Raw genomic sequence first — 15,045 nt, 5'->3', positions numbered from 1 at the left:
AGTAGGGTTGTATGTATTTATAACATCTCTGTGTATGATTTACAGGAAGACCGTGTACCCAGCTGCAGCTTCTAAATCCAGAACGATTTGCACGTCTTATCAAAGAAGTAATGAATACATTCTGGCCTGGCCGAGAGTTGATTGTTCAGTGGTATCCATCTGATGAAGACAAAAATCACCCATCTGTTTCTTGGCTTAAAATGGTGTGGAAGAATCTCTATATACATTTTTCAGAGGATTTGACTCTATTTGATGAGATGCCACTTATCCCCAGAACTACACTAGAAGATGGTCAGGCGTGCGTGGAGCTCATTAGACTCAGGACTCCATCATTAGTCATTTTAGATGATGAATCCGAAGCACAGCTTCCTGAATTTTTAGCAGATATCGTACAGAAACTTGGAGGGATTGTCCTTAAGAAATTAGATGCCTCCATACAGCATCCACTTGTTAAAAAATACATTCACTCGCCGTTACCAAGTGCTGTGCTGCAGATAATGGAGAAGATGCCGCTGCAGAAATTGTGTAATCAGATAGCTTCGCTACTTCCCACGCACAAAGATGCCCTGAGGAAGTTTTTAGCTACTTTAACTGATAGCAGTGAAAAAGAGAAAAGAATAATTCAGGAGTTGCCAATATTCAAGCGGATTAACCACTTATCTGGTCAGGGCATTTCCTCGTATACAAAACTAAAAGGCTGTAAGGTCTTGCACCATACCGCCAAGCTTCCACCAGATCTGCGACTCTCTCTCTCAGTCATAGACAGTAGTGACGAAGCTACCATTCGCTTGGCAAACATGTTGAAGATAGAGAAGTTAAAGACCACCAGTTGCTTCAAGCTCATCTTAAAAGATATTGAAAATGAATTTTATTCGCATGATGAGTTGACACACCTTATGTTATGGACCCTTGAGAATCTGTCCTCCCTTAAAAACGAGAATCCGAATGTGCTTGATTGGTTAAGGCCATTAAAATTCATTCAGATCTCGCAGGATCGGATGGTGTCAGCCGGCGAACTCTTTGATCCTGATCTAGAAGTACTAAAGGATCTCTTTTATAGTGAAGAAGAAACTTGTTTCCCACCCGCAGCTTTTACCTCACCAGATATCCTGCACTCTTTAAGACAGATTGGTTTAAAAAACGAAGCCAGCCTCGAAGAAGCTGATGTTGTGCAAGTGGCAAAAAAAATCGAAGCCTTACAGGTCAGTTCTTGTCCAAATCAGGAGGTTCTTGTAAAGAAAGCCAAAACACTCTTACGTGTTTTAAACAAGAATCATACGCTGTTGCAGTCATCTGAAGGAAAGATGACCCTGAAGAAAATAAAATGGGTCCCGGCTTGCAAGGAAAGGCCACCAAACTATCCAGGCTCGTTAGTCTGGAAGGGAGATGTCTGCGACCTTTGTGCCCCACCAGATATGTGTGATGTAGCCCATGCAATCCTGGTTGGCTCGTCACTTCCTCTTGTTGAGAGCGTCCATGTGAACTTGGAAAAAGCTTTGGGCATCTTCACAGAACCTAGCATCAGTGCGGTCTTAAAACACTTTAAAATTGTTGTTGATTGGTATACTTCGAAAACCTTTAGTGATGAGGACTACTATCAGTTTCAACATATTTTGCTGGAAATTTACGGCTTCATGCATGATCATTTAAATGAAGGGAAGGATGCTTTCAGGGCCTTAAGATTTCCATGGGTTTGGACTGGCAAGAAATTTTGTCCCCTCGCCCAGGCTGTGATAAAACCATTCCATGATCTTGATCTTCAGCCCTATTTGCACGGTGTGCCTAAAACCATGGCAAAATTCCACCAACTGTTTAAGGTCTGTGGTTCGATAGAGGAGTTGACGTCGGATCATATTTCCGTAGTCATTCAGAAGGTATATCTCAAAAGTGACCAAGATCTCAGCGATCAGGAAAGCAAGCAAAATCTCCATCTTATGTTGAATATCATCAGGTGGCTGTATAGCAATCAGATTCCAGCCAGTCCCAACACACCAGTTCCTATACATCACAGCAAAAACCCTTCTAAACTTATCATGAAGCCAATTCATGAATGCTGTTACTGTGACATCAAAGTTGATGACCTCAATGATCTACTGGAAGATTCGGTGGAGCCAATCATTCTGGTACACGAGGACATACCCATGAAAACTGCAGAATGGTTGAAAGTTCCATGCCTCAGCACAAGACTGATCAATCCTGAGAACATGGGATTTGAGCAGTCAGGTCAGAGAGAACCGCTTACTGTAAGAATTAAAAATATTCTGGAAGAATACCCATCAGTGTCAGATATTTTTAAAGAACTGCTCCAAAATGCCGATGACGCAAATGCAACAGAATGCAGTTTCATGATTGATATGCGAAGAAATATGGACATTCGAGAGAATCTTCTAGACCCGGGGATGGCGGCTTGCCACGGACCTGCTCTGTGGTCATTCAATAATTCTCAATTCTCCGATTCAGATTTTGTGAACATAACTAGGTTAGGAGAATCTTTAAAGAGGGAAGAGGTTGACAAAGTTGGAAAATTTGGTCTGGGATTTAATTCCGTGTACCATATCACCGACATTCCCATCATTATGAGTCGAGAATTCATGATAATGTTCGATCCGAACATAAACCACATCAGTAAGCACATTAAAGACAAATCTAATCCTGGGATCAAGATTAATTGGAGTAAACAGCAGAAAAGACTTCGGAAATTTCCCAATCAGTTCAAACCGTTTATAGACGTATTTGGCTGTCGGTTACCTCTGACCGTAGAAGCCCCTTACAGCTACGACGGAACTCTTTTCCGACTGTCCTTTAGAACGCAACAGGAAGCCAAAGTGAGTGAAGTTAGTAGTACCTGCTACAATACGGCAGATATTTACTCTCTTGTGGATGAATTTAGTCTCTGTGGTCACAGGCTTATCATTTTCACTCAGAGTGTGAACTCCATGTATTTGAAGTACTTGAAAATCGAGGAGAGCAATCCCAGCTTGGCGCAAGATACGGTGATCATTAAGAAAAGCCCCTGCTCTTCCAAAGCAGTGAGTGCCCCTGTCTTAAGTGTTTTAAAAGAAGCTTCTAGGCTCATGAAGAGTTGCAGCAGCAGTAATAAAAAGCTTCCTGCCGATGCCCCCAAGTCGTCTTGCATTCTTCAGGTCACAGTTGAAGAATTTCACCATGTGTTCAGGAGGATTGCTGATTTGCAGTCACCGCTTTTCAGAGGTCCAGAGGATGACCTAACGGCTCTCTTCGAGATGGCTAAGTCTGGCCAGTCGAAAAAGCCATCAGATGAGTTGCCTCAAAAAACAGTAGAGTGTACCACATGGCTGATATGCACCTGCATGGACACAGGAGAGGCTCTAAAGTTTTCCCTGAATGAAAGTGGGCGAAGACTAGGGCTGGTTCCCTGTGGGGCCGTGGGGGTTCTGCTGTCCGAAATCCAGGACCAGAAGTGGGCTGTGAAGCCACACGTGGGAGAAGTGTTTTGCTATTTACCCTTACGAATAAAAACAGGATTGCCGGTTCACATCAATGGGTGTTTTGCTGTTACTTCAAACAGAAAAGAAATCTGGAAGACAGACACGAAAGGACGATGGAATGCCACCTTCATGAGGCACGTTATTGTGCGGGCTTACTTGGAGGCCCTCAGCGTCCTACGCGACCTGGCTACTAATGGGGAGCTAATGGATTATACTTACTACTCGGTGTGGCCCGATCCTGAATTAGTCCATGATGATTTTTCTGTCATTTGCCAAGGATTTTATGAAGATATAGCTCATGGAAAAGGGAAAGAACTGACCAAAGTCTTCTCTGACGGATCTACGTGGGTTTCCATGAAGAACGTGAGATTTCTGGATGACTCTATACTTAAAAGAAAAGATGTTGGCCCAGCAGCCTTCAAGATATTTTTGAAATACCTCAAGAAGACCGGGTCAAAGAACCTCTGTGCTGTTGAACTTCCTTCTTCAGTAAAAGCAGGATTTGAAGAAGCTGGCTGCAAACAGATACTGCTTGAAAATACCTTTTCAGAGAAGCAGTTTTTTTCTGAAGTGTTTTTCCCAAATATCCAAGAAATCGAAGCAGAGCTCAGAGATCCTTTAATGAATTTTGTTCTAAATGAGAAAATTGATGAGTTCTCAGGAATTCTTCGTGTTACCCCATGTATCCCTTGCTCTTTGCAGGGGCATCCTCTGGTTTTGCCATCAAGGCTAATCCACCCTGAAGGACGCGTCGCCAAGTTGTTTGATACTAAAGATGGACGCTTTCCTTATGGCTCCACTCAGGATTATCTTAATCCTATTATTCTGATTAAGCTGGTTCAGTTAGGTATGGCCAAAGATGACATTCTGTGGGACGACATGCTAGAACGTGCACAGTCAGTGGCGGAAATTAATAAAAGCGATCACGCTGCTGCTTGTCTGAGAAGTAGCATCCTGTTAAGTCTCATTGATGAAAAGCTGAAAATCAGGGATCCTAGGGCAAAGGATTTTGCTGCAAAATATCAAACAATCCCCTTCCTTCCATTTCTGACAAAGCCGGCAGGATTTTCTTTGGACTGGAAAGGTAACAGTTTTAAGCCCGAAACCATGTTTGCAGCAACTGATCTCTACACGGCTGAGCACCAAGATATAGTTTGTCTCCTGCAACCAATTCTAAATGAAAACTCACATTCCTTCAGGGGGTGTGGTTCGGTGTCACTGGCTGTTAAGGAGTTTTTGGGATTACTGAGGAAGCCGACAGTTGATCTGGTTGTGAACCAGCTGAAAGAAGTTGCAAAGTCAGTTGACGATGGGATAACATTGTACCAGGAGAACATCACCAATGCTTGCTACAAATACCTTCATGATGCAATGATGCAAAATGAGGTCACTAAGATGTCAATTGTTGAAAAGTTAAAGCCCTTTAGCTTCATTCTAGTTGAGAATGCATATGTTGACTCAGAAAAAGTGTCTTTTCACTTGAATTTCGAGGCAGCACCCTACCTTTATCAGCTGCCTAATAAATACAAAAACAATTTCCGTGAGCTTTTCGAAAGTGTGGGCGTGCGGCAGTCATTTACTGTTGAGGACTTTGCCCTTGTTTTGGAATCTATTGATCAGGAGAAAGGAACAAAGCAAATAACAGAAGAGAATTTTCAGCTTTGCCGGCGAATAATTAGTGAAGGAATATGGAGTCTCATTAGAGAAAAGAAACAAGAATTTTGTGAGAAAAATTATGGCAAAATATTACTGCCAGATACTAATCTTAAGCTTCTCCCTGCTAAATCTTTATGCTACAACGATTGTCCCTGGATAAAAGTTAAGGACACCACCGTGAAATACTGTCATGCCGATATACCCAGGGAAGTAGCCGTGAAACTAGGAGCCGTCCCAAAGCGACACAAAGCCTTGGAGAGGTACGCCTCCAACATCTGTTTCACGACACTTGGCACGGAATTTGGGCAGAAAGAGAAGCTGACCAGCAGAATCAAGAGTATCCTTAACGCCTATCCTTCAGAAAAGGAAATGTTGAAAGAACTTCTTCAGAATGCCGATGATGCAAAGGCCACAGAAATCTGTTTTGTGTTTGATCCTAGACAGCATCCAGTTGACAGAATATTTGATGATAAGTGGGCCCCCCTGCAAGGGCCAGCGCTCTGTGTGTACAACAACCAACCTTTCACGGAGGATGACGTCAGGGGAATTCAGAACCTTGGAAAAGGCACCAAAGAAGGAAATCCCTGTAAAACTGGGCAGTACGGAATAGGATTCAATTCTGTGTATCATATTACCGACTGCCCTTCCTTCATTTCTGGCAATGACATCCTGTGTATCTTTGATCCTCATGCCAGATACGCACCAGGAGCCACATCCGTTAGTCCTGGACGCATGTTTAGAGATTTGGATGCAGATTTTAGGACACAGTTCTCAGATGTCCTGGATCTTTACTTGGGAACCCACTTTAAACTGGATAATTGCACAATGTTTAGATTTCCTCTTCGTAACGCAGAAATGGCAAAAGTTTCGGAAATTTCTTCAGTTCCGTCATCAGACAGAATGGTCCAGAACCTTTTGGACAAATTGCGGTCAGATGGGGCAGAACTTTTAATGTTTCTTAATCACATGGAAAAGATTTCTATTTGTGAAATAGACAAAGGTACTGGAGCCCTGAATGTGCTGTATTCTGTAAAGGGCAAAATCACCGACGGGGACAGACTGAAAAGGAAACAGTTTCACGCATCTGTAATCGATAGTGTTACGAAAAAGAGACAGCTCAAAGACATACCCGTCCAACAGATAACCTATACTATGGATACTGAAGACTCCGAAGGAAATCTTACTACGTGGCTAATTTGTAATAGATCGGGTTTTTCAAGTATGGAAAAAGTGTCTAAGAGCGTTATATCGGCTCACAAGAACCAAGATATTACTCTCTTTCCACGTGGCGGAGTAGCTGCCTGCATTACTCACAACTACAAAAAACCCCACAGGGCCTTCTGTTTCTTGCCCCTCTCTTTAGAGACGGGATTGCCGTTCCACGTGAACGGCCATTTTGCTCTAGATTCAGCCAGAAGAAATCTGTGGCGGGACGATAATGGAGTTGGTGTTCGCAGTGACTGGAATAACAGTTTAATGACAGCATTAATAGCTCCTGCATATGTTGAGTTGCTAATCCAGCTAAAAAAGCGCTATTTCCCTGGTTCTGACCCAACACTGTCGGTTTTGCAGAACACACCGATTCATGTGGTGAAGGATACTTTAAAGAAGTTTTTGTCGTTTTTCCCAGTTAACAGGCTTGACCTACAACCAGATTTATATTGTCTAGTGAAAGCACTTTACAGCTGCATTCACGAAGACATGAAACGCCTTTTACCTGTTGTACGGGCTCCAAATATCGATGGCTCGGATTTACACTCTGCGGTTATAATTACTTGGATTAATATGTCTACTTCAAATAAAACCAGACCGTTTTTTGACAACTTACTGCAGGATGAATTGCAACACCTGAAGAATGCGGATTATAACATCACGACCCGCAAGACGGTGGCAGAGAATGTCTATAGACTGAAACACCTCCTTTTAGAAATCGGTTTCAACTTGGTTTATAACTGTGATGAAACTGCCAACCTGTACCACTGCCTTATAGATGCGGATATCCCTGTTAGTTACGTCACCCCTGCTGATGTTAGATCTTTTTTAATGACCTTTTCTTCTCCTGACACTAATTGCCACATTGGGAAGCTGCCTTGTCGTCTCCAGCAGACTAACCTAAAGCTTTTTCATAGTTTGAAACTTTTAGTGGATTATTGTTTCAAGGACGCAGAAGAAAATGAGATTGAAGTGGAGGGACTGCCCCTTCTCATTACACTGGACAGTGTTTTGCAGACTTTTGACGCAAAACGACCCAAGTTTCTAACAACGTACCATGAGTTGATTCCATCCCGCAAAGACTTGTTCATGAATACGTTATATTTGAAATACAGTAATATTTTATTGAACTGTAAGGTTGCAAAAGTGTTTGACATCTCCAGCTTCGCTGATTTGTTGTCCTCTGTGTTGCCTCGTGAGTATAAGACCAAAAATTGTACCAAGTGGAAGGACAATTTTGCAAGCGAGTCTTGGCTTAAGAACGCGTGGCATTTTATCAGCGAGGCTGTAAACGTGAAAGAAGATCAAGAAGAAACACAACCAACATTTGACATTGTTGTCGATACCCTAAAAGACTGGGCGTTGCTTCCAGGAACAAAGTTCACTGTTTCAGCCAACCAGCTTGTAGTCCCTGAAGGTGATGTTCTGCTTCCTCTGAGTCTCATGCACATTGCAGTTTTTCCAAATGCCCAGAGCGATAAAGTCTTTCACGCGCTCATGAAAGCTGGCTGTATCCAGCTTGCTTTGAACAAAATCTGCTCCAAAGACAGTGCATTTGTTCCTCTGTTGTCGCGTCACACTGCAAACATAGAGAGCCCCACAAGCATTTTAAAGGCCGTACATTATATGGTTCAAACATCAACCTTTAGAACCGAAAAATTAGTCGAAAATGACTTTGAAGCACTTCTGATGTATTTCAACTGCAATCTCAGTCACTTGATGTCCCAAGATGACATAAAAATTTTGAAGTCACTTCCATGCTACAAATCCATCAGTGGTCGCTACATGAGCATCGCAAAATTTGGAACATGCTATGTACTCACAAAAAGTATTCCTTCAGCTGAAGTGGAAAAATGGACACAGTCGTCGTCATCTGCATTTCTTGAAGAAAAAATACACCTAAAAGAACTGTATGAGTTGCTCGGCTGTGTACCTGTAGATGATCTTGAGGTATATTTGAAGCACCTCTTACCCAAAATTGAAAATCTCTCTTACGATGCAAAATTGGAGCACCTGATCTATCTTAAGAATAGGCTGTCAAGTATTGAGGAACTGTCAGAGATCAAGGAACAACTTTTTGAAAAACTGGAAAGTTTACTGATAATCCACGATGCGAACAGTCGACTAAAGCAAGCGAAACATTTTTATGATAGAACGGTGCGAGTTTTTGAAGTTATGCTTCCCGAAAAATTGTTTATTCCTAAGGACTTCTTTAAAAAATTGGAACAGCTTATAAAGCCCAAAAATCAAGCCACGTTTATGACCTCCTGGGTGGAATTCTTGAGAAACATTGGACTAAAGTACGTCCTATCTCAGCAACAGTTGCTGCAGTTTGCTAAGGAAATCAGCGTGAGAGCTAATACAGAAAACTGGTCTAAGGAAACACTGCAAAATACAGTTGATATCCTTCTCCATCACATATTCCAAGAACGAATGGATTTGTTATCTGGCAATTTTCTGAAAGAACTTTCTCTAATACCGTTCTTGTGTCCTGAGCGGGCCCCTGCAGAGTTCATTAGGTTCCATCCTCAATATCAAGAGGTCAATGGAACGCTTCCTCTCATAAAGTTCAATGGAGCACAAGTAAACCCCAAATTCAAGCAGTGTGATGTGCTCCAGCTCTTATGGACATCCTGCCCTATTCTTCCAGAGAAGGCCACACCCTTGAGCATCAGAGAACAAGAAGGTAGTGACCTTGGTCCGCAGGAACAGCTCGAACAAGTTTTAAGTATGCTTAATGTTAACCTGGATCCTCCTCTTGATAAGGTCATTAATAACTGCAGAAACATATGCAACATAACAACATTGGATGAAGAGATGGTAAAAACTAGAGCAAAGGTCTTAAGGAGCATATATGAATTTCTGAGTGCAGAAAAAAGGGAGTTTCGGTTTCAGCTGCGGGGTGTTGCTTTTGTAATGGTGGAAGATGGTTGGAAACTCCTGAAGCCTGAGGAGGTAGTGATAAATCTAGAATACGAATCGGATTTTAAACCTTACTTGTACAAGCTGCCTTTAGAACTTGGCACGTTTCACCAGTTGTTCAAACACCTAGGTACTGAAGATATTATTTCAACCAAGCAGTATGTTGAAGTGTTGAGCCGCATATTCAAAAATTCTGAAGGAAAACAGTTAGATCCTAATGAAATGCGCACGGTTAAGAGAGTAGTTTCCGGCTTGTTCAAGAGTCTGCAAAATGATTCGGTCAAGGTGAGGAGTGATCTCGAGAACGTCCGAGACCTCGCGCTGTACCTTCCAAGCCAGGATGGCAGACTGGTGAAGTCGAGCATCTTAGTGTTTGATGACGCGCCACATTACAAAAGTAGAATCCAGGGGAATATCGGCGTGCAGATGTTGGTTGACCTTAGCCAGTGCTACCTAGGGAAGGACCACGGCTTTCACACTAAATTGATAATGCTCTTTCCTCAAAAACTCAGACCTCGTTTACTGAGCAGTATACTTGAAGAACAGCTAGACGAGGAGACTCCCAAAGTTTGTCAGTTTGGAGCATTGTGTTCTCTTCAGGGAAGATTGCAGCTACTCTTGTCTTCGGAACAGTTCATCACAGGACTGATTAGAATTATGAAGCATGAAAATGATAATGCTTTCCTGGCCAATGAAGAAAAAGCCATAAGACTTTGCAAAGCCCTAAGAGAAGGATTGAAAGTGTCCTGTTTTGAAAAGCTTCAAACCACACTGAGAGTTAAAGGTTTTAACCCTATTCCCCACAGCAGAAGTGAAACTTTCGCTTTTTTGAAGAGATTTGGCAACGCGGTCATTCTGCTATACATACAGCATTCAGACAGCAAGGACATCAACTTCCTGTTAGCATTGGCAATGACGCTGAAGTCTGCGACGGACAATCTGATCTCTGACACTTCGTATTTAATTGCTATGCTAGGTTGCAATGATATTTACAGGATCAGTGAGAAACTTGACAGTTTAGGAGTAAAATACGACTCTTCTGAACCATCGAAACTTGAACTTCCGATGCCCGGCACTCCAATACCTGCTGAAATCCATTATACTCTGCTTATGGATCCAATGAATGTTTTTTACCCGGGAGAATACGTTGGGTACCTTGTTGATGCTGAAGGTGGTGATATCTATGGATCGTACCAGCCAACGTATACGTATGCAATTATCGTACAAGAAGTTGAAAGAGAAGATGCTGATAATTCTAGTTTTCTGGGAAAGATCTATCAGATTGATATTGGTTACAGTGAATATAAAATAGTTAGCTCTCTCGATCTCTATAAGTTTTCAAGGCCCGAGGAAAGCTCTCAAAGCAGAGACAGTGCCCCTTCTACACCGACCAGCCCTACCGAGTTCCTAGCCCCTGGTCTACGAACCATTCCTCCTCTTTTCTCCGGCAGAGAGAGCCAAAAGACCTCATCCTCGAAGCATCCGTCCCCCAAAAAGCTCAAGGTGAATTCTTTACCAGAAATTTTAAAAGAAGTGACATCAGTGGTGGAGCAAGCTTGGAAGCTTCCAGAATCGGAAAGGAAAAAGATTATTAGGCGGTTGTATTTGAAATGGCACCCTGACAAAAATCCAGAGAATCATGACATTGCTAATGAAGTTTTTAAACATTTGCAGAACGAAATCAACAGGCTAGAGAAGCAGGCTTTTCTAGATCAAAATGCAGACAGAGCCTCAAGGCGAACATTTTCAACCTCAGCATCCCGATTTCAGTCAGACAAGTACTCGTTTCAAAGATTTTATACTTCATGGAATCAAGAAGCAACGAGCCATAAATCTGAAAGGCAACAACAAAATAAGGAGAAAAGCACACCTTCAGCTGGACAGACTTACTCTCAGAGGTTCTTTGTCCCTCCCACTTTCAAGTCGGTTGGCAATCCGGTTGAAGCGCGTAGATGGTTAAGACAGGCCAGAGCAAATTTTTCAGCTGCCAGGAACGACCTTCATAAAAACGCCAATGAATGGGTGTGCTTCAAATGTCACCTCTCTACCAAGTTAGCTTTGATCGCCGCTGACTACGCTGTGAGAGGGAAGTCCGATAAAGATGTAAAGCCCACCGCACTCGCACAGAAAATAGAGGAGTACAGTCAGCAGCTTGAAGGACTGACGAATGATGTCCACACGCTGGAGGCCTATGGCGTGGACAGTTTAAAAACAAGATACCCTGATCTGCTTCCTTTCCCGCAGATCCCAAACGACAGGTTCACTTCTGAGGTTGCTATGAGGGTGATGGAATGTACCGCCTGTATCATCATAAAACTTGAAAATTTTATACAGCAGAAGGTGTGAGGTATTTAAAGGAAAAAAAAAAAAAAAAAAAAAGCAGAGCCAGACCTTGACTGTGTTGTAGCACAAATATGAATGCTGTACGTCCTTAGGCTTCATTGCCAGTTAGTTATTTAAGAATGGTAAAGCACATTGCAGGTTGTTTGGGAAGAACTTTGGAGTTGTTGTTAACATGCATATCAACAGAGGACCTTAGCCGACTTTAAAAGAAAATTATTTTGAAGATGGTAAGCTGCAGAATTGCTAGATGTATTTGAATGGCTAGGATGGCACATTATTGAACTGCACTTTATGTAACCAAAGCTTAGCGGTTTGTTCGATGCGAGTCTGTGTGTGTCCGTGATCAGGATGGAGGTATCTTTTATGTTTTAACGCGGTATTTTTGAAGGAGCTTATGGAACACTGGACATATCACTGGTTTCAACAAATAAGGGGAGTCAAGTCTTTGGAGCTGATCGTTTCTTTAATTAGATCCTCTTTTGGATGCATCATTATCAGCTGGATCTGATTATGGATTTGTTGCAATTTTACATCGTAAATAGTACATTTAAAAAATGGTACAGTATTTTAATCCTGAATATTACTTGATGAAGAGTATGCACATAGCACTCCTTAGGGTGCACCGAGTGCACTTTACATCTTTCTTTTAAGTGGTTTTTTACACCTTGTGTTTACAGGCTCCTTATCTCATGAAGATGATGTTTGGAAAACTCAAAATGGCGGCAGTTCTCATCACCAGATGTTAATATCGCGTCCAAGAACTGTGTACCAAAACGACATTTGTCAACTGTTAGAACATTCGCTTTCTGTTTGTACATATTTTCCACAAATATCATAATTTATATAGCGTGACTGAATAGGATGCAATCTTTTGTTGTCTAAAGGTGCTGCAGTTAAAACAAAGCTTTTCTTTCCACATGGCACTTAGTGGAGTTTCTTGGATTTTACTTTGGAAGACGTTAAAAAATCAGTGTGAAATCCTTGTGACAATGTCCAGTAGCTCGTGACAGTTTATTGCATTTTCCCCATGAATGATTCAGAACTGACATTTGATTTTTCTCATGCTTGAGTGTCCTCCTATATTGTATTCATTTTGGCATATTTCTTTGGCAGAATGTAAAAGAGAGGTAATGATAATTATTAGTTTATATAAGTGTGCTGGCTGTAAATGATGCTAAATATAATATTTTATGCAATTAAGGGCTTATGGAACATATTAAAACTTTTTTACTTTTATTGGTAATAAGGAATGTTTGTGCCTCCACTATTGTATTGCTTCTGGATGTGAAGCTATGTAATTACTTCTGCTATTATATTAAGTGCCATACTTTTAATAAAGCAAATGTACATATGAAATTATTGTAACTGGTATTTCCTGAAAAGCAAACTTAGTGTTTTCCTATATAAAGTTTTTGATATGTGCATATATGTATGTTTATTGGAAATATTTAGGATAGAATTTTTTATTACATTTTATATTAGCATTTTAGTAGGCTCTTTTTGATGATTGAATATAAAGTACTTGATATATACTGAGTTTATTAGGTGCTCATTGGTTTTGTTAAGACTTCATTTTTCCTTTTTAGGGAATATGATTAGCTGACATATACAGTATGGGTGTATATACATATATACATATGTATCTTCGGAAGCAGACCCAGTAAATACGGTTCTTCCATAGGTGGAGGCCGAATTGATATCTACCTTGCCCCAGCAGAGGGCCGCATGTCTGGGGCTAATTTACTCTTGAGCCCTAACAGAAAATGTTCATCATTAATACCTGAGGCACAGGTCTTCAAGGCTAGGTAGACCAGAGCTAAGAGTTTACTGTTCTGGGGTTTAGCAAATTCTGGATCGCTAGCTGTCTGGAACTGTCTTGAGAAGAGCTTGCTCCTTTGAAACTCACACTTAGCACTTGGAACATATTTTACTGTTTTTTGATACTGAAATTTACACAGAAAACCTTGTCTGGCCGTTATGCTAGTTGAGGTTAGTTGGGGTTCTTTTTCTATACTTATTTAAAAAAAAAAAAAAAAACAGGTTCATAATCCCTTATATAAAACCCTTGGATCCAAATCTATTTCAGAAATCAGACTTTAGAAAGTTAATACGAGCATTCCCATCAAGGTTGGGTAGCGCTCTTAAACACATTAAATTCCTGCCGGAAACCGATGGACACTCACACTAAGCTGAACACGCAGACGTGATAACCTCATCTTAAGTTAGGTCAGATCTTGCCACCAGTAGTTTGCAGCAGACGCATTTGCAAAGTGTACAGATTTTTGGAGCTTTTTGGACTTTGAAATTCAGGGTTGGGGAATTTTTGACGTGAACTAATTTTTGTATTATTTTATGCTTTCTCCCTATTTTGCTTCTCCTCCTTTTGGAAAATGGAAACTGGGCCTTCGTGTGCAGCAGCTGCAGTCCAGGAAGGAGCGGGCTGGTTCTTCGCTGCCAAAGGGGGGTGGAGGGGTGGGGAGGGAAGCGCCCCCTGCAGGCTGAGCTGTTCACAGCGTCCACGGGGAACTCAGGGAGACCCCCTGCAGACCAGATAGTTTCAAAGGCAGCGGCGGCGGGGGGGATGCCGAGAGCCCAAGGATGATGCTGGCAAAATGTACAAATCGTTTTAATAAAGAGGGGTTCACGGGTCTGATAGGCAGGTGTGTGGGATTCTCTCCCGTCAGTGCCCATGGACATCTTCCCTATTAAAGACGTTCTGCAGATCTCAAGGTTAAAATTGGTAGTGCTGGGAGAAAAGACCAATTACAGGTTTTAATTAGTCCTGCATTAAGTAGGGTTCTGCCCGAGAACCCGGGACCAGAAGGTGCACGGATACACATACGTGAAGACCTCTATTTCCGGGAAGTGACCGTGATTGTGGGGGCTGGCGAGCGTGCAACCCAGAGGGCAGGGGGACACCACAGGAGGCCAACTCCCCCAGGCGGGGCTCAAGCCGAGACAGTCTGCCCGTGGACCGTCCTCACCCTTTGGCTTCCAAAGCTTTTTCCATTGAGCAGATATGGCTGAAAGTAGTGCCATTCATTCATTCACTCATTCAACAGCCCCTCAGCATTGTGCGCAGGCGTTAGGGCAGGTGTTGGAGGCGTGAAGGCCCGCGTTCCATCCTGTCAGTTTGCACGGACCAGTGAGAATTGTCTGCACTGAGAGCCCAGTCTACTCGTATGCTAAAGCCAGCATGAGATTTTGTTTAAAAATAAGTATTATGTGTTTAAAATGCATATTCTTTCTCTCATGGTCGGTAAGCGGCTCGGGAAATACCCTCATGTACTCTGACCACAAAGCTGGGATCTAAGAGGACAAAATCGAAGTTGCACTGTCTCCACGGTAAAAAATGGACTTTTAGCGCCGCCCTTTGAGCCACCTGTTGTGATAACAAGCGTTTGGTTTTGAAACCACAGCAAGTCTCAAGTGGAACCTAACGTAG

The 15,045-nt window shown here is 42.1% G+C and overlaps 1 protein-coding gene across 6 annotated transcripts in view; it reads left to right on the top strand.

Annotated features, from left to right (window-relative positions):
• SACS (sacsin molecular chaperone) overlaps positions 1-12,956 on the top strand; it is an 86,478-nt gene extending 73,522 nt beyond the window's left edge. For all 6 annotated transcript variants that reach the window (XM_045455216.1, XM_045455014.1, XM_045455085.1 and 3 more), the window contains one exon: positions 46-12,956. In XM_045455216.1, the coding sequence (XP_045311172.1) occupies positions 46-11,603 (11,558 nt within the window). In that variant the 3' untranslated portion in view covers positions 11,604-12,956. The remainder of the gene's footprint in view (positions 1-45) is intronic.
• Positions 12,957-15,045: the final 2,089 nt, after the last annotated feature.

The sequence above is a fragment of the Leopardus geoffroyi genome, chromosome A1 (genome assembly GCF_018350155.1).
Source record: "Leopardus geoffroyi isolate Oge1 chromosome A1, O.geoffroyi_Oge1_pat1.0, whole genome shotgun sequence".
NCBI lineage: Eukaryota > Metazoa > Chordata > Mammalia > Carnivora > Felidae > Leopardus > Leopardus geoffroyi.
Note: the sequence above shows the minus strand (reverse complement) of the source record. Positions and strands in the feature narration are given on the sequence as shown.